Consider the following 18,703-nt stretch of genomic DNA (forward strand, 5'->3'; position numbering starts at 1 on the left):
TTAAATATCTAAGAATCCTGTAGACTGCTTCCATGTGTTCCTCAGTGGGGCTGTGCATGAATTGACTTACAGCACTCACTGCAAAGCCAATATCTGGCCGAGTGTGTGTGAGATAAATCAAGCGCCCGACGAGCCGCTGATATCTCCCCTATCTACCGGTGTACTTTCTTTCTCGATACCAAGTTTCTTCTGACTATCCATAGGAGTATCAATTGGTTTGCATCCAAGCATACCGGTCTCCTTAAGAAGATCGAGTATGTATTTTCTTTGAGAGACTACAATTCCCTTCCTTGATCTAGCCACTTCCATGCCAAGGAAATATTTCAAATTTCCAAGGTCTTTAACTTCAAACTCCTCTGACAAATACTTCTTCAAATTCTGTAATTCCTCCATATCATTCCCAGATAGAATAATATCATCAACATAGACTATCAATATGGCCATTTTCCCGGCATGAGACTTCTTGACAAATAGAGTATGATCAGCCTGACCTTGTTTGTAGCCCAGCTTCAGGACTGCTTTTGTGAATCTATCAAACCAGGCTCGGGGAGATTGTTTAAGGCCGTACAAGGATTTTTGGAGTTTGCAAACCTGATTCTTTGCCATACTTCCTTCGAAACCAGGTGGTATTTCCATGTAGACTTCCTCTTCTAGGTCACCATTTAGAAACGCATTTTTTATGTCCAGTTGTTGCAAGCACCAATCTTGATTGACAGCCAATGAGAGAAGAATCCTGATAGTGTTCAGTTTTGCAACAGGAGCAAAAGTCTCCTGATAGTCTATCCCATAGGATTGCGTAAACCCTCTAGCTACCAAACGAGCCTTGAATCTCTCGACTGATCCATCTGCTTTGTATTTTATGGTGAAAATCCACTTGCACCCCACGGGCCTCTTCCCAACCGGCAAATCTGTGATAGTCCACGTCCCATTCTTCTCAAGTGCATCAATCTCATCTTGTACTGCCTTCTTCCATTCTGAAATTTTTAATGCCTCTTGTATTGTGTTGGGAACCTGAGTATCATCAAGAGAAGTAGCAAATGCTCTGTAAGATGGTGATAGCCCTTCATATGTAACATAATTCCCAATTGGGTGATCTGTACATCTCCTAACACCCTTCCTCAATGCAATCGGCAGAGTAGAATCATCAATGCTGGGAATTAACACCTCTCCAGCCCTATCCTCACCTATGTTCTCTTCAGGAAGACTTGAATTGGAGTCAATATATTGGCCACATGTTGACTGTGATCCGTGCTCTAATTCCTGTCTTTTCCTCCTCCTGATGTAAACTTGTAAGTTCTCATTAGCAAGTTGTGGGGCTATAGGTTGAATAGGCATGGGAGACTGGATGGTCATAGGAGATGGCTGGACTGATGACGGTATGGGTGTGGACAACTCAGTGGGCGCGAATTGAAAAGGATTTGGTGACTCTGAGTGAAAAGAAGGTACACCCTCAAGAAGAGACTCCCAAACTTGATGTTCATTCATGCTCTCCCCCTGAACATGAGATTTGGGATAGAAGAATACATGTTCAAAGAAAGAGACGTCCATGGTGGTGTAAAATCTTTTGTGGTTGGAGAATAGCATTTGTACCCTTTTTGGGTTGGAGAATACCCTAGGAAAATGCACTTATTCGCTCGAGGAGCAAATTTGCTACGATTTTGAGGATACACATGAATGAATGCCGTGCAACCAAATACTTTGAGTGGTAAATCAGAAGAGGCTACACGGGTGTGAGGAAATTGTTTTAAGAAAAGTTGACGTGGGGATTGAAAGGTAAGCACTCTGGATGGCATACGGTTAATCAAATAAGTAGCTGTGAGAATAGCTTCCCCCAGAAATAGTTTGGAACATTAGAGGAAAACATAAGCACCGGGCAACCTCCAAGAGATGTCTATTCTTGCGTTCAGCCACCCCATTTTGTTGTGGGGTGTCAACGCAAGAACTTATGTGGATAATGCCGTGATTTTGAAGATAAGTACTGAGACTACTAGTAAAGTATTCCTTTGCATTATCTGACTTGAGGACTTGAATTTTGGAATTGAATTGATTTTGAACCATAAGATGGAAGGTTTGAAAAATGTGCCCGACCTCTGACTTTTCTTTCATAAGGAAAACCCATGTTACCCGTGTATGATCATCAACGAATGTCACAAACCATCGAGTGCCAGAAATATTTTTATCCGGGAGGGACCCCACACATCACTATGTACAGAGAGAAAACAGTCGAAGGTTTGTATGGGATTTGAGGATAGACTGTTCGAGTATGCTTTGCAAACTGACAAATTTCACAGTGATAAGATGCTGGATTTTTATTGATAAATAATTTGGGAAACAATTTTGCAAGGTAAACAAAGCTAGGATGACCAAGGCGATAGTGTAACATTATAATCTCACTATCTTTATTGACCTTAGAATTTGACACAGAATTGAAAGACTCTAACATACTCTGAGACTGTACGCAACTTGCTTGAGAACTTGGTTTGAGAATTGCCACATGAGAGGAGGTAGAGCCCGGAACACAGTTCAGCACTGCCAATCATCTTCCCCGATTTCAAGTCCTGAAAAACACACAAGTTTGGATAAAATTTAGTAACACATTGGAGATCACGGGCCAATTTGCTAATGGACAAAAGATTACAATCCAAGTTTGGAACATGGAGAACAGAGTCAAGATACAAGTCTTTAGTAAGTTTTATAGAACCTGTCCCGGCAATTTTTGACTTTGAACCATCAGCAATATGGACGGATGAATGACCATTACTTGGCTTGTAATTTTGAAGAATGGTAGCATCTCCTGTCATGTGATCAGAAGCACCTGTGTCCACTATCCACGACTTCATTCCTCCTCGATTAGCAGTGAAGGCTACACCGGTAGTACTGCCACTGCCAACTTGGCTTAATAGTTTCTGTAGCATCTCCATCTGCTCTTTGTTGAATGGACTCGGCTCGGGAACAGAGGTGCTCTCAGAGTTGGCAGCCACGTGTGCTCTGCCATCTCTGTCAGACCGTGGCTTTGGTTTCCAATCAGCTGGTTTGCCATGAAGCTTCCAGCAAGTCTCCTTATAATGGCCTGGTTTCTTACAATAATCACACCAAGGCCTATCCCGTTTCTGACGATCTCCACCACTACTATTAAATGACCGAGTCGCAAGGGCAGAGGCATCCAATGTTGGGGCAGGTTGCTCTTTGGATCCCATCATCACTTTCTTTCTACTTTCTTCACGCCTAACCTCTGAAAAAGCCTCCCTGAGACTTGGCAGGGGTTTAATGCCCATGATTCGGCCTCTAACATCATCCAATTCCCTGTTTAGTCCTAGGAAAAACTTGAACAGTCTCTTTTGTTCCACAATTTTCCTGTATGTTGCTGCATCATCAGGACATTTCCATGAGTGAGTCTCGAATAAGTCAAGGTGCTGCCAATACCTTGTGAGTGTGTTGTAATACTGAGTAACTGTCTGCTCTCCTTGGCGGAAGTCATGTAGGGCTGATTCAACCTGAAAAAGTTCTGAAATATTTTCAGAACTTGAGTAAGTTTCTTTGGCTGCATCCCATATGTCCTTTGCAGTCCTAAACAGCAAGAAATTTTCACCTATGTCATTATTCATGGAATTGATAAGCCATGACATGATCATGCTGTTTTCAATCTTCCACTTCCTGAAACCCGGTTCTGTAGTTTCTGGCATGACTGCTTCTCCAGTGAGGTACTCATCCTTTCCTTTACCGCAAATGAACAGCAACACAGATTGTGACCACTGTAAGTAGTTATGGCCATTTAATTTGTGTCCTGTGATGAGAATAGGAGAGGAATCACTACCACCAAGGTTTGGAATTTCAGATCTGCCTCCTAATTCTGGTGACGTGACGCTGGATACTTGTGATGATGCCATTCCGTATTTCGTCATGGACCGGAAAGGTAGAAGAACACTTCCCAAGGCACGTGCAGGGATTGGAGTTGAGGAAAAATAGCCGGAGGACGTCGGAAAAGCTGATCGGAGGGCTCGCGGAGGCAAAAAGACCCCAAAAGAGGCACGTGCAGGGCTTGGATGGCAGAAACAGGTACGTAGGGTGGCTGGTCGGCGTCAGGCGAGCTTGGAGTAGGAAGCGCGTCGCCGGAAAGTGGCTCACGCGCCTCACGCGCCGGCGCGTGAGATGCAGTCGCCGGCCGGAAAAACGCGCGTGGGCGGCGCGTGGATGGTTTTCTGGCTCCGGTGTTTTTGGAAAAGTTGTAGATCTCCTCCAGACGCTCCTTGCGGTGTGAAAAAAAACCGTCGCCGGAAAAGTTCGCCGGAAAAGTTCGCCGGAAAAGTTCGCCGGCGGTGAATGTTTTCTGACGACGATTACCGATTGGAAAGCGTTTTCTCCCTTGGCTCTGAGAACAGGGACTGATGACCGGAATGAGAGATGGTCGGATTGAGAGATGGCCAGAGAGATTTGACCGGAATGAATGATGGCCTGAATACGAGGTGGCCAGAAGGGATTAGGGTTTCAGAAAACTGGCTCTGATACCATGAAGAATTTCTGAATTCCTTTATTGATTTTTTAGGTACACACCATACACATATATATACATAACTGATTGAATAAGAAAAATCAATCTAGCTTGATTCTCTCCTAAAATTAGGAAACTGAATCATCCTAAATGATCTCTCCTTCTTTATTCCTAAAATACTTTCCTAAATTAAAAAACCCTAACTTTGAATGCCAAATTTCAACAGAAAGCATTAAACAAGAATGAAAGAGAAAAAAAAATGGAGAGAGAAAAAAATAACTTAGAAAAGAAGTGACCTGTAAATATCACCAACAGTTGGAACCATTGTCAGGCTACTAATAATGGTTTTAGACTTCTCCAGGCTTATCAAATCCTTTGCAGTGATTTTCACCTGCAAAAGCCATAGACAACTAAAATTGCAGTAGCAGTATTGTCAAACAAATAAATCAAAGTTAAGGTAATTGTCTAATCTTACTATTCCATCATCTTGTGTGTCAATAGCTTCTACTCCAGTTTCTTCAATAATACTCTTCACTTTCTTCCCACCAGGACCAATAATGATGTTAATTTTCTCTGGTTTGACCTATAAAATAGCAATGTAGTAGGTAAAAGGTGCATTTCAAATTCTAGAATGCCAGTTTTAACTGGTCAAGCAATGAAATAGGTACTTTGAAGACAAACAAACCTTCATAATGTGAATGAGGGGAGCATATTTAGAAAGTCTTTTTGCAGGTAGAGGTGAGCATTTTGACATCTCAACTGAATATTTTGAAGATAAAAGAAGAAGCAAAGTTAATATTTGAAATAAAGGACCAGATAATATAATTTCTATACAAAATGAGTACTAGATCTTTACCCAAATGCTAATTCTAAGACTCCAAAAGACCCAGGAAACTAGGAATTTGAGTGACAGTGTCAATCAGACAGAACACTTGTAGAACATATCCCTGGATTTAGGTGTGCATTTAAGGCAAGTAAGGAAATCATATCATGCTCAGCAGTGCAATTTTTAATGTCGAAGAATTTATCATCAGCATGGTGGAATTTAACGTTAAAATATTACAAATAGGTTAGTAAGTCATCCACCCTTTATTTGACAGGGCCACCTCCTTTAAAGTGAGGAATCAGAGGCATAACTTAGACTTTAATTTCAATGAAAAAAAGCTTTCTCTGTAAAGAACACAATATATAGACAAGGCATGGGTGTAATTCTTCCAGACATGAGAACAGGATACAACTCCCCAGAAATATAGTAAGTGGAAGAACCATCCGGAGTGATATAAGATGAGAGGTGGCACAAAAGGCTAAGGGGGTTTACTAACAAGGAGTTCATGGATAAATGATTTTGGAGATTCCCTAGGACCAGCCCTTTTACCGGCATTCTATTATGTAAGGAAATATGGGTTTCAAACTAATGGTCTGAGATGCCAACTCTAGGGTCAAGATATTTGTCAGAGATACAGGTTTCCCTTCATCATGTCTGATTCAATGTCAATCATAGATCTAAGGTCAGATTTTCAGAGCATATTTTGCAGCTAGATCTTCCTCTGTGCTCTTTCCCAAGGTTTTAGCTCTTTCAAGGTGTAACGAATAGCCCATATCCCCCTTTTCTACCTTCTTCAACACCCTTAAGGCATTTTGATTGTTAGAGTACATGATATACATTTTTTTTTTTTTGATAGGAAACGACAAAGGAATAGTACATGATATACATTGTGGGTCTAAGTCCTACAAATATTAAGCCTTTAGGAAAAGAAGTTGTTCAACACTGATTTTTCTAAAAACCTCAATATTGCAAAATTGCTATTCCGATTTCCTTCTTGTTGTTCCTCCATAATACTCTCTTATTCCCATCTTTCCCAGATGAGAGCAACATAGTTAGACTGACCGATTTTATTTTTCTGAAGCCCTTCTATCTTTTCCCTTCCAAGAAGGAAATGGCAACCAATTTTTTTCCAGTTGGATTTATTCAGACATCTAAAGCTTGTGTGAAACTCAAAGCTTTTGCATGGTCAGTGACTCATAATAAAGTGAATGACCAGAACTTGCCTCAACTCAGAAGACCTCACAATTGGTTTTATACACATCCGAGGAGTAAATAATAGGAGTTTCTTCCATCAATGTCCTAACTGGCACTGAAAATAGATAGGAATGGCATTTTCACAAGTATTTGGAACACCAGGACGTCATCAAGATACAATCCTAGCATAAAGGTAATATAGCCTTTCCATGTATTATCAAAGAGGGACTGGGCCATCTGTCAAGTACGGTGCATGTCCATGTGAACAACTACCCTAAATTATAGCAATGAAAGAAAACAGTGATTCAATGGAAAATCTTGAGCCATATTGCTTTTATTAATCATAACAAGGAAGAAATTGAGTAAGATGTTCCCCATAGAATCTGAACTTTTAAAGTAAACTTGATTATGTGATTCCACAGTTAAATCACACAAAGAGGCCAATCAAGTCTTTAGAGAGTGGGGGGGAGAAGGCAACCATAAGAGCCATCATGCTATATGGATCAAACCTACAAAATAGAAGATTGAGTTATCCATAGCACAGATAAGAATGCTGTAAGAAAGGGTGGAAAGACTAGGAGAGAAAAGGCTTCAGCACATAGGGAGGATTTATTAGCAACCCTAAAATCTGACAACAAGATCAATAATTTGCTAGTAATAAATGCTAGTGAGCTTTACCAAGAATCTGTTTTCGGCCATCTTTTGCTTGTAGGAGTGCCTGCTTCATAATTGGTAATGTAATTCCCCCTACCTGTCACAAAAGAAAGTACATCAATAATAGCTTTTAACCATCAAAAGCAACTGACCAAAAAGCAAGAAACAAAAAAAAAAAATGAAATAATATAAGCTGTCTTCACAGGAAATATGTGAATCATCAAGGACCAAAAGGGGGAAAAAAATAAGACAGAGAAGAAACAACAACAAAAACATATCTTGAACTCATAATATTAATTCATGAGATAGGCAACCTTTATGTCCATCTGAAATGCAGTTATACCATCTTCAGTTCCAGCAACCTGCAGAATTAAAATATTTTATTTAGTATAACTACAAATTTTGCACTCTGCAATGTGGCAGGCTACAGAGTTTGCAGTTCATCTTGACAAAAGAAATATTTGAGGATTTTAAATTTAGACAAAATTAAGTAACTAAGACCTTAAAATCCATATCTCCAGATGCATCTTCGGATCCAGTTATGTCAGATAGAATAAGTGGGGTTCCATCTCCACCAAATTCCTCTGTGTTCAAAACCATACCCATTGCTATCCCAGCAATGGAGTATTTTACTGGAACCCCAGCATCTTGCAAAGCCAAGCAACCCCCACAAACAGATGCCATGCTGTTTAATAATAGAACGCAACTTTAGGAAGTAAAATGTTCAGAGCTAAATCACAGAGCAAATGACAAGAAATGCAGTTTGATAAGAAGGGAAAAAAAAAAAGCATCATGCACAGGAAACCCTACACAAATATTTGACCATGCTCTCAGAGATTTGGAAGATACACAAAATCAACAAAATCTGTTTTCCTTTCTGATTGAGAAACTTAGAAGAATAATTCACCTTGAAGAGCCATTGCTTTCGGTAATAGTGCTCTCAACACGTATAGTGTAAGGAAAATCATCTTCAGAAGGCAAAATTGGCTCAAGTGCTCTCTCTGCAAGCATACCATGACCAATTTCCCTTCTACTGGGTGCTCCCATCCGTCCTACCTCTCCAACACATGAAGGAGGAAACGAGTACTGAAAAATTGAATGAAAGAATACTCAAATAGTTAGCTGCTTTCTGAGAGTTTACTGGAATGAAATAGCATTCTAAGCTTGTAAAACAAGAAAAGAATTTCTAACTAATAGGGTTATTGACATTAGAGCAATCAAATTATAATACAAGAGATGCATCGAATCAATTGTCATGGCCAAGTCATTCACAAAGTAAAGCATGCAGACAAGAACACAGGACAAGGACAAAAGAGAGTTCTGTCAAAGACAAGGTTAATCAAATCAAACATGGCATATTAAACTCAGAAGCACAGATAAATTTCTCACCTTAACAAAGCCAAAAGATAGAACTTTAGTCAAAAACTTCATATGCCCAGGTCCTATATGAAAATTCTAAACTACAATTTAACTACTGTTTTTTCTCCAAGCTAAGAACCAATCTATGTTATCAAAGTTAACTTTATTTAATCATATTAATCACATATTTCCCCCTAATATTTTAATGATGATGAATTTGAGAATAATTAAATCAGAACACACATCAACTGCCAATGACAAAATGCTTAGGATAAAATAACATTAAGTTATTGTCCAATAACATGCTGAATGAGATTCCAAAATGTTCTTCACATATTCACCTAGAAATCAACACTTCACTGAATTTTTTTTGCAGAAAACATCTTAAGCGTATCTACAGGCATGTTCATGCATACACATCCAGACATGACAGAAAATAAAAAATATTCACATATTCACCTCCTTAATTGTAGTAGATTGCACCCAATGGATACCAAAAAGATCAAACAACAACTTCCAAAGCATTTGAACCAATGAACAATGAAGGAGAATGTGGTCTATGGATTCTTCATCTTCCTTGCGAAGAAAACACCTATTTACCAAAGACCATCTGCATTTCTAAAACTAATCTAAAGTCAAAACTTTTCCCCACTACACCTCCCATGCAAAAAAGTAAACTTTAAAAGGTACCCAAGAATTCCAAACTACCCATGTTGGAAAAGAAACAACAACCCTCGGTTCCAAGACGACATATAAATGCTTAATAGAGAACTTATTAACATCCAAAGTCATCCACACCCTCTCATCTACGCCCTCTCTATCAACTGCCAATCCATGCAACCTTAAAAATAAATCCATAACTTCCTCCACCTCCCAATCATTCAAAGGATGAGAAAAACAAGGGTTCCAATGCCCACTCTCTTCTAACCGAACCTAAACATTCGTCACCCAATCATCTTTTGATACAGCTAAGACAAATAAAAGGGAGAAGGACAACATAACGGTTCATCACCACACCATTTATCAATCCAAACCTCCACCACCCTTCTCCCATTACACACCACAAAAGAAAAACAACCCAACAAAGAGATTTGGTCCTTCATAATGGATTTCCAAAGCCCAACTCCATACCCATCTTTAACTTCACCTGACCACCATCCACCCTCTTCCTCTCCATCTTTGCCCCTAATCACTCATGTCCAAAAGGCACCTTTATAACAAAGGACGTCAAAATCCCTAACTACTCTTGCTCTTCTCCAAACACACAGTGGACCACTTCACAAGATGTATCTTCTTCACTAACCTTCCACCTCCCTAAAGGAAATCCCTCTGAATTTTCTCCAATGGCAATCTGACTAACCTCAAAATAGGAAATAAAGACAAAGTAAATGGGAATGCTAGATAAAGTGCTTTTAATAAGAGTAAGCCTCCCCCCTTTAGGGATGAACTACCTTTTCCAAAACAAAAGTCTTTTATCCCCCATCTTATACTACCATAGATCTAAAAGGAGCTCCAAGAGGCAACCCTAAATAGGTAGAAGGAAGTGTGCTAACTTTACACCCAAGCACTAAGATCAACTCCTCAACCTAGTCCACACTACTAATAGGAATTAGTTCGCTTTTCTCCAAATTCACTTTCAACCCTAAACAAGCTTCAAACCACATGAGCAACCAACATAAATGAACCAATTGATTTGGGGAAGCCTTACAAAAAACAAGAGTATCATCAACAAAAAACAAATGGGACACCTCCAGCCCATGGCCTCCTCTCCTCCTAACCTTTACCACTGAAATATAACCACCTTTCGTAGCTCTTTGAAGAAAACAACTTAGAGCCTCCATTGCTATAACAAATAAATAAGGAAATAAAGGGTCCCCTTGCCTCAAACCTTTAGAGCTTGGGAAGAAACCCATAGGAGAGCCATTAACGATCACAAAGAACATGGCAGAAGAGATACACCATTTAATCGAACCAACCCACCTTTGTCCAAAATTCATCTTCTCAAGGACAACCAACAAAAAGTTCCAATTCACATGATCGTAGGCCTTTTCAATATCTGATTTGCACAAAACCCCACAATTGTTATTCTTGAGCATAAAATCAATGACCTCATTTGCAATTAGCACCGCATCAAGAATCTGTCTACCCTATACAAAAGCATTCTATGACTGTGAAATCACCTTACCTAATACCAACTTAAGTCTATTAGCCAAAACCTTTGCCAAGAGTTTATACAAAATACCCACCAAACTAATAGGTTTAAAATCCTTAAGATCCTTTACACCCTCTTTCTTTGGGATTAACACCAAAAAAGTAACATTAAGACTTTTCTCAAACCTCTCAAGATCATAAAATTCTCTTAATAAACCCAACACCTCATCCTTCACAAAATGCCAACTAAAATGCCAAAAAGCTAAAAAAAACACACCCAATCTTGGAGCCTTATCTCCATTTAAATCCACCAAAGCACTGAAATCCTCCTCCTTTGTAAACCAACCCTTTAACGCTACAGCATCAGAGCACCTAAAACTTTAAAATCCAGAGCATTGATTCTAGGTCGTCAATCTGGAAGTTTAGAAAGAAGGGAAGAATAAGCTCTAACTATCCCTTCCCTCAACCCATTGTCCTCAGAGAACCACTCCCCATTAATTTTAATCCTAGTCACACACTCTAGAATGATCATCCGTAAGAGTAATAAACCATCTAATCCCAGTTAAATTTTTTTACGTACGATGGCCCCCATTAGTCATTATGAATAAGAACAAACGGATTGGATTTTTCATAAACTTGTAATGAAAAAAGGCATGATGATGTTTAGAAATCTCACAAGTACCACACTAAAAATCAATAATCTTTTTATTCTCCAACAGAGTTGGAAACATCAACTTTAGGTAAGCAAAACTAGGGTTGACCTAACCTACAATGACACAAACAGATCTCTTCTTCATTAGCTATATAAGCTTAAGGTTTCCTTTCTTCAAATTTCTCATTTTCTTTCTCTAATTCCTCTTCCAAGACATAAAGACCATTCACCTCTACCACTTTTAATCCTTTTCCCTATACAATGGTTCTGAAAGTCGCAATACGCAGGGAAAATTTTCACCACAAAGTTTAGATCATAGGTCAATTTACTCATAAATATAAGGTTGCATGAAAGATTAAGGACATATAATATAAAATTTAGAACCAATTTATCTAAGATTTTAACAAACCCTTGACCAGTAACCGAAGACAACATTCCATCTACTATCTTAGCATTTTTATGAATAAAACACAGTATATAAGACATGAAAAGATTGGACAGACCTATCATATGATCCATGCCCCCTAAATCAATTATCCAGGGGTTGGATTTTGACGTATGGAAAGCAATGATAAGAAAATTACCGGTTTGGGCGAGATGTGATGAGGAAGGTTGTTTCTAAGATTGACACATGAACTTGTAATGTTGCTACATATATTCCTTTGTGAAGAAAGGCACCTCTGCATCCGTTGCATTTGTTGTTTCAGGAGCACTAGGAGGATCTAGTGTCATTGCTTGTTATCAATGACCACTGTTACCTACATTTTTTTTTAGGCCTTCCATGAAGCTTCCAACACATATCACAACTAAGACAATGATCACACTACAACTTATCTTTTTCATCATTTTTGCATCTTGGTCCTCCAAAAACAACAGCTTCAGATTTCCTAACTACAAGTGTTGAGTCTTCCAACATTGTATTCCTTGTGGTTGGTTGAAAATTTGACTTTCTCACCATCAATTGAAGTCTGCTTGCGTCTTTCCCAATTGTGGAAAAGACTTCTCTCATGGACAGGATTGGCTCCTTCCCCAAACCCCAACTTCTTGCTTGATTGAATTATGGATTCAAACCTTTCAAAAATCCAAAGACCTTATCCTTCTAATGAATAGGCTTAAACAGCACACCATCTTTCACATTTTTCCACTCATAATCTTGGTATGTATCCATCTCTTGCCAAATTCTATTTATCTCGTTATAGTAGGCAGTTACACTCATAGAAGCTTGACGAGTATTGTGTACCTTTCTTTTCAGTTCATACAACTATGCGCCATTTGCCTTATCTAAGTACATAAGTATCACGGCCTCCCAAATTTTTCATCCCGTGGTATAGAACATGTACCCTTGAGTGATGTCTAGCTTGATGGAGTTAACAAACCAAGACATCATCATAGAATTCTCACACCCCATGCTCTAAAATCGGGGTTTCCAGGCTTAGTGATTGGTTAGGATTCATCAAGGAGTCCCATCTTTCCCTTGCCTCAAACAAACATTTCACTAATTGGAACAATGCAGAAAATTAGCACCATTCAATTTACAAGTGGGGATCTGTAGAGAATGGTTGTCATTTGGAACCATCTCCTTCTCAGTTTCTTTTCCATTGTTTCCTGATGTAACCCCAGCCATGGTTTATTATGGGAGAACTAGCAACAAGCTGGTTAACAAACTCAACTATGGTAGTCAAGAGAAAAAGAAGACGTAAAACCTTAGAATGGCTCTAATACAATGAGGAAATTCTGAATTCTTTCCATTGATTTTTTAATGGTGATGGTTACACATGTCTATAGTTACAAAGTCTAATCTAAACTAAGAAATAAAATGAAGTGCAGCTGCACAATTGAATTCTACCTAAGAAGGGGAAAGTCAACAACCAAATTCTATACATAATTTTAGGGAAAGAAAAAAGGAAAAGGAAAGAAAAAGGAAAAGGAAAGTATCTAGAAAACAATATTCAGTCATTAGAAGACTGATTCATGCAATGTTTTTTTTTTTTTATTGGATTTTTTTCTTCTTTTTTTTCTTTCCTTTTTTTTTTTTTTTTTTTTTTTGATTCATGCAATGTTGGTCATTGCAATGTTGGTACTTGACTTTTTCAACAAAAAGAAAGAAAGAAAGAACAAATATATAAATGAAAACTTTAACCACTAATAACAAAAAGAGTAACTTATTGACATTGAAACATAATTACACTACAGAGCAAACTTTTCACCAAATACGCAATCAAATAGGAAAGAACAAGTTGCCTACAGTGATGAAGTGATCATGTCAATTATTCTAGAAACAAGTTACAACATAATAAGTAGAGAAATAATAGGTAAGAAACATTCATGTAAAGCATTCTTAGAGCTTTGCTTAAAACCATAAATAAATAAGAAAGGATTTTCACTGCTCTGCATAACTAAACAAAAGGAAAATTGCTTTTATAAACCTGAAGATAGAACCTCTTCAATTCATCTACATCGACAAGGTTGTCTATCCTTTGTGCCATTTGTCTATCACCAAGTGTAACCACTGCTAATGACTGTAAACAGGAAACACAAGAGATGAACAAATGTAAGGAACATTCAAAACCTTATTCTATTTAATAAAACTGCATAGCCGGTCCATTTAATCACTAAATACACAAAAAAAATGTTGGCTGGCAGGTGGTGCCTTTGTTTGTTGACTGGGCTTGAATAAACTTAATAGTGACTGAACAACAAAATGAAACTTCCACAATGACATCAAAAGTGTTGAAGTAGCTGTATGTGGATGACCAAGATATAAACTAAAACCTCCAACATAGTAATTCTGCTATTTGGAAGGGGTAATATTGATAAATTAATAAGTTAGCATGGGATTATACCCTGGTTGAACATGAGCCACCCAATTGTGAAGTGATGAACATATACCAATTAACATTTTTGAGATGAAAACAATGATAAGACCAGGTATGCATATAAGGCATAGTTTTCAGCCATCAAGAAACATAATTATATATGATGTTTAACAATGTTTAGATTGTCTAGTGGAAAACAGAATAAAGATAAGAAACATGTGTAATTTTAGAGCTGACTGACTGCCTAACAACACCAGTAACTTAACAAGAGTGCCTGGAGATGGGATATTAGTATTTGAAATAAAGAAAAAACTTGAAAACACGTGCTGATAAGAAAGTGGCAACTACTTATCCATGAGACCACAGTTGGAGGAGAGGCAGGCACAAAAAGATAAATAATATGCCTGCAATCGCCTAATCACCATATGCAAGCTTTCTATAATAAATTTAAACTTCATCAAACCTGAGTTTCCCCCCGTGTGAAAAGAGCACTTCCATGTGCTCTAGGAAGTAATCCACATTGCGAGTTGATTAAACGTATCCCATCTGGGCTTCGACCATCACTTCTTTTGCCACCCTGTGGGAGTCACAATAAACACCGAGTATAAGAAATTGACATTCTTAGCTTCATTTAGTTAAGGTTCTGTTTGGCTAACAAGAATTTGATTTCACAGTCAAGGAAAAGGTCCATCCCATTCTGGTAGTGTGTATCCTCACATGATTTAATGCTGAACACAAAATTGTTGTGTTAGGTGCATTTGATATAAGGTTCTAGTAATCAATAAAATTTCAGATAAAAAGTTCTAGTAATCACTGGACTTCCAATTTCCAAAATTTCAGCTAAGTTCACCAATACATTATGCAACACCACATGCACACGGTATTTGTGATTCTAAATTATTATCCTAATAAAGAGTTTGTCCTTTCAGCAGTTTTAAGGTTCGCCTCTTAAAATTTATGGTATAAAGTTTCACTTTTATGAAACACAGCTCAACCAATTTACCATTCAGAAATGAGCAACACAAAAATATAATTGGAGTGCACTGGTCTCATAAATAAATAAATATACCACCTTTTAGCAACTCCTTCTCCTTCTTCAATGAAGCGTTCTTACAGGGAAGAAAGAAAGCTTCATAAATAAATAAATATACCACCTTTTAGCAACTCCTTCTCCTTCTTCAATGAAGCCTTCTTACAGTGAAGAAAGAAAGTTAAGGTGTCACACTTTTCAAGAGCTTGCACGAAAGATCTGCAAAATTTTAAGCAAATCTTGCTGGTCTTTGGGCATATTTTAGGCCTCAAGATAAATCTACATAAGAGAATTCATCAAGAATCAATACTAGTCAAAATCAGATCATAAGGTCGGTTTCCTTACAAGAACATTAAGTGTCTGAGGCCTTTGACCTATTTGGGACTCCCGTAGGAGGGGAACCCTAAGGCTATTATTTTTTGGGACCAAGTGATTGATTGGATTTCTCAGAGATTATATAGTTGAAAAAAAGCTTTCTTGCCCGTAAGGGGTAGAATAACTTTTATACAATCTTGTTTGTTTCCCATCTGTAATTACTTCATTTTGATGTTCAAGATTCCTTTCACTACAGCATTTAAGATTGAGAAATCATAAAGGGACTTTCTTTGGTGATGATGAGAAGGGGATAAGGGAGACCACCTTATATGTTGGGACCAAGTGTGCAAGCCTAAGGAAAAAAGAGGATGGGGCACTAGGTTTAGGCAAGATTTCCTTAAGGAGTAGAACTCTCTTAGGGAAGTGGCTATGAAGGTTTCATAGGGAAAGCACTGCACTATGGCATATCTACTAGTCACACTCCTTTTTGGCTTAGCCTTTCAACGTCTGTTGTGCATATCTTGTGTACTTCGACGCGCTATTCTTTTTGGTACTTTTAATATCTATTCCCATATCATTTGCCTATAAAAATATTTTAGTTAGGTGATCACATTGTTGTCCTTGGAAGGTCATTGCACAAATTTTCTCATATATCTCTCACCATGCTCGATTTTTGGAAGGTGATGTGTTGATACCACTAAGATTTGTTTGTCAGAAGACTTGTGATGGCCAGTAGGTAGATCAACAACTTTGCTCTCAATTCCCAAACCTTTTCAAAGTAGTGACTGTTGAATATAATGTATTTATAGTATATTATCTTTCCTTGTTAATATAGGTCACATGTATGGTAGTTAGGACTCCTAGCCTTGTATATATATATATCTCTCAATTGTAAGTAGAAATTATATGAAAGAAAACCTAATTCTTTCCTGTTTCCCGTGTCATCAACTCCAGGAAACCTTCCGGTGACCGTGTTTCATTCCGGTCACCTTCCCCATCTCCCAATACTTTCCGGTCAGTCGGATCGTCGTCAGAAACCACCCACCGCCGGCGAACTTTTCCGGCAAACTTTCCGGTGAACTTTCCAGAGACGTATTTTTCCGACACTGACCATACCAGAAGGAGCGCCTGGAGGAGATCTCCAACTTTTGTGAAGGCACCGGCACCAAAAGAGCATCCACGTGCCGGCCACGCGCAATTTTCCGACCGGCGGCTGCATCTCACGCGCCGGCGAGTGAGGGCGCGTGAGGCTTTTTCGGCGACGCACCTCCTCCTCCAGCTTCGCCTAACGCCGACCAGCCTCCCTACCTCCCTGGTTCTCCCATCCGAGCCCTGCACGTACCTCTTTTGGGGATTTTTGTCTCCGTCAGCCCTCCAAACAGTCTTTCCGGCGAAGCTCCGACTACTTTTTCTCCACTCCAATCCCTGCACGTGCCTTGGGAAGTGTTCTTCTACCTTTCTGGTGGTACCACGCCGCGATCTAAGGCCGTCTCCCTTTTTCGGTGGTGCCACGCCGCAATCTGAAGCCGTATTAGGGCTCTCTTCGATCCAAACATACTTCATTCTCCAGATAAGTGGATATGGCTACTAAAACTTCCATTTTTTCCTCTGTCATATCTGGATCTCCTATGATTACTTTGGAGAAATTGGTTGGCAGTGAAAATTATCTTTCCTGGTCTGCCTCTGTTGAACTTTGGTTTATGGGTCAAGGATATGAGGATCACTTGATTACACAGGAGGCAGATATCCCTTAGGTTGACCGCGTACAGTGGAGGAAGATAGATGCACAGTTATGTAGTGTATTATGGCAATCGGTTGATCCCAAGATTCTACATCTATGCATGCTTTAAGTAGTAGTCCCAAGTTTCGTTTAAATAGGATGCTCTTTCCTTGAGACCCTTAAGGTATTGTAGTACTCAGTTAGCAACTTCCAAATGAGCCTCTTTTGAGTTGTGCATGAACTGGCTAATCACACTCATAGCATATGTTATATCTGGTCTTGTGAGAGAGAGATAAATGAGTCTTCCTACCAAATGTTGATGCATCTCTCTATCTACAATAGCATCTTCCTCAGCCTCTCCAAGCTTATGATTAGGATCTATTGGTGTGTTTGTTGGTTTTCACACCAACTTCCATGTTTCCTTGAAAAGGTCTATTACATATTTCCACTAAGAAATAAAAATTCTCTACTTAGAATGTGCAACTTCAATTCCTAGAAAGTACATCAACCTTCCTAACTCTTTAATCTCAAATTTCTTAGTCAAGCATTGACTCAAAGTTTGTCTCTCTTTTCATCATTTTCCATCACAATGATGTCATCTACATGTACCAGAAGAGTTGTAACTTCTCATGAATCTAAATACTTGATGAACGATGTATGATCTCCCTAATTTTGTCCATATCTCATATTTTTCGTCACTTTAGCAAACATTCCAAACCACACTCTTAGAGATTGTTTTAGCTCATATAAAGATTTCTTCAATTTACACACCTTTTTGTTGGTTACGCCACTTCCAAATTCAAGAGCGACTTCCATATAAATCTCTTCTTCCATATCTCCATTCAAAAATGCATTTTTAACTTCATGAAACAAATAAATGGCTTTATTCTCTCCAAACTTAATGATTGAAGGAAAATTAACAATTTCCAATAGTGGCAAAAAGGCGAGCTTTGTTCTCTTCGAACTTTCTTTTCTTTTTCTTTTTTCCAGGACGATTTGGTTGTTATTCTTAGCTTCATGAAACAAACAAATGGCTTATTGACCCCTAACTCCCACCCACTCACAACAGATAAAAAATAAAAAAACACACGCACACAACTTTCATTTATATTTATGGCCAAACTAAAATTTCAATAGCAAACAAAAAAACAAAAGCTCATAAAAAAATTTCAAGCACCCCCATTTCCAAACGTAATTTGTGATTGAGTTTATGAGGTCCATTTAGGAACATGAGGGAAATGGCATGGAAATCTTTTATGTTGTAAGGATCAAGAAAGTTTGCATCAAAGTGGAAGATTATTGAAAAGTGTCTCAAATTCCTCTATGACTTCAACTTCTAATTCTTTAAAAGTTTCCTATTAGAAGATATTTTGGCAAATGCGCCTTACTATTATTATAAAGGTCTCCTATTGTGAGATTTCTTTATGGCAGTTCGTAATTAAGGATTTAGTTCCCTATAATGTCTATCCCTAAGTGAAAAAATATAGAGAAAGATTT

At 38.4% G+C, this 18,703-nt stretch overlaps 1 protein-coding gene across 2 annotated transcripts in view; it reads right to left on the reverse strand.

Annotated features, from left to right (window-relative positions):
* Positions 1-18,703, reverse strand: part of LOC117921160 (probable polyribonucleotide nucleotidyltransferase 1, chloroplastic) — an 88,718-nt gene that overhangs the window by 7,184 nt on the left and 62,831 nt on the right. For both annotated transcript variants that reach the window (XM_034838968.1, XM_034838967.1), the window contains exons 12-20: positions 14,605-14,718; positions 13,752-13,844; positions 8,071-8,249; positions 7,665-7,848; positions 7,478-7,525; positions 7,188-7,260; positions 5,175-5,248; positions 4,965-5,072; positions 4,786-4,880 (exon numbers count right to left, since the gene is read on the reverse strand). In XM_034838968.1, the coding sequence (XP_034694859.1) occupies positions 4,786-4,880; positions 4,965-5,072; positions 5,175-5,248; positions 7,188-7,260; positions 7,478-7,525; positions 7,665-7,848; positions 8,071-8,249; positions 13,752-13,844; positions 14,605-14,718 (968 nt within the window). The remainder of the gene's footprint in view (positions 1-4,785; positions 4,881-4,964; positions 5,073-5,174; positions 5,249-7,187; positions 7,261-7,477; positions 7,526-7,664; positions 7,849-8,070; positions 8,250-13,751; positions 13,845-14,604; positions 14,719-18,703) is intronic.

The sequence above is a fragment of the Vitis riparia genome, chromosome 8, assembly GCF_004353265.1.
Source record: "Vitis riparia cultivar Riparia Gloire de Montpellier isolate 1030 chromosome 8, EGFV_Vit.rip_1.0, whole genome shotgun sequence".
Classification (NCBI taxonomy): domain Eukaryota; kingdom Viridiplantae; phylum Streptophyta; class Magnoliopsida; order Vitales; family Vitaceae; genus Vitis; species Vitis riparia.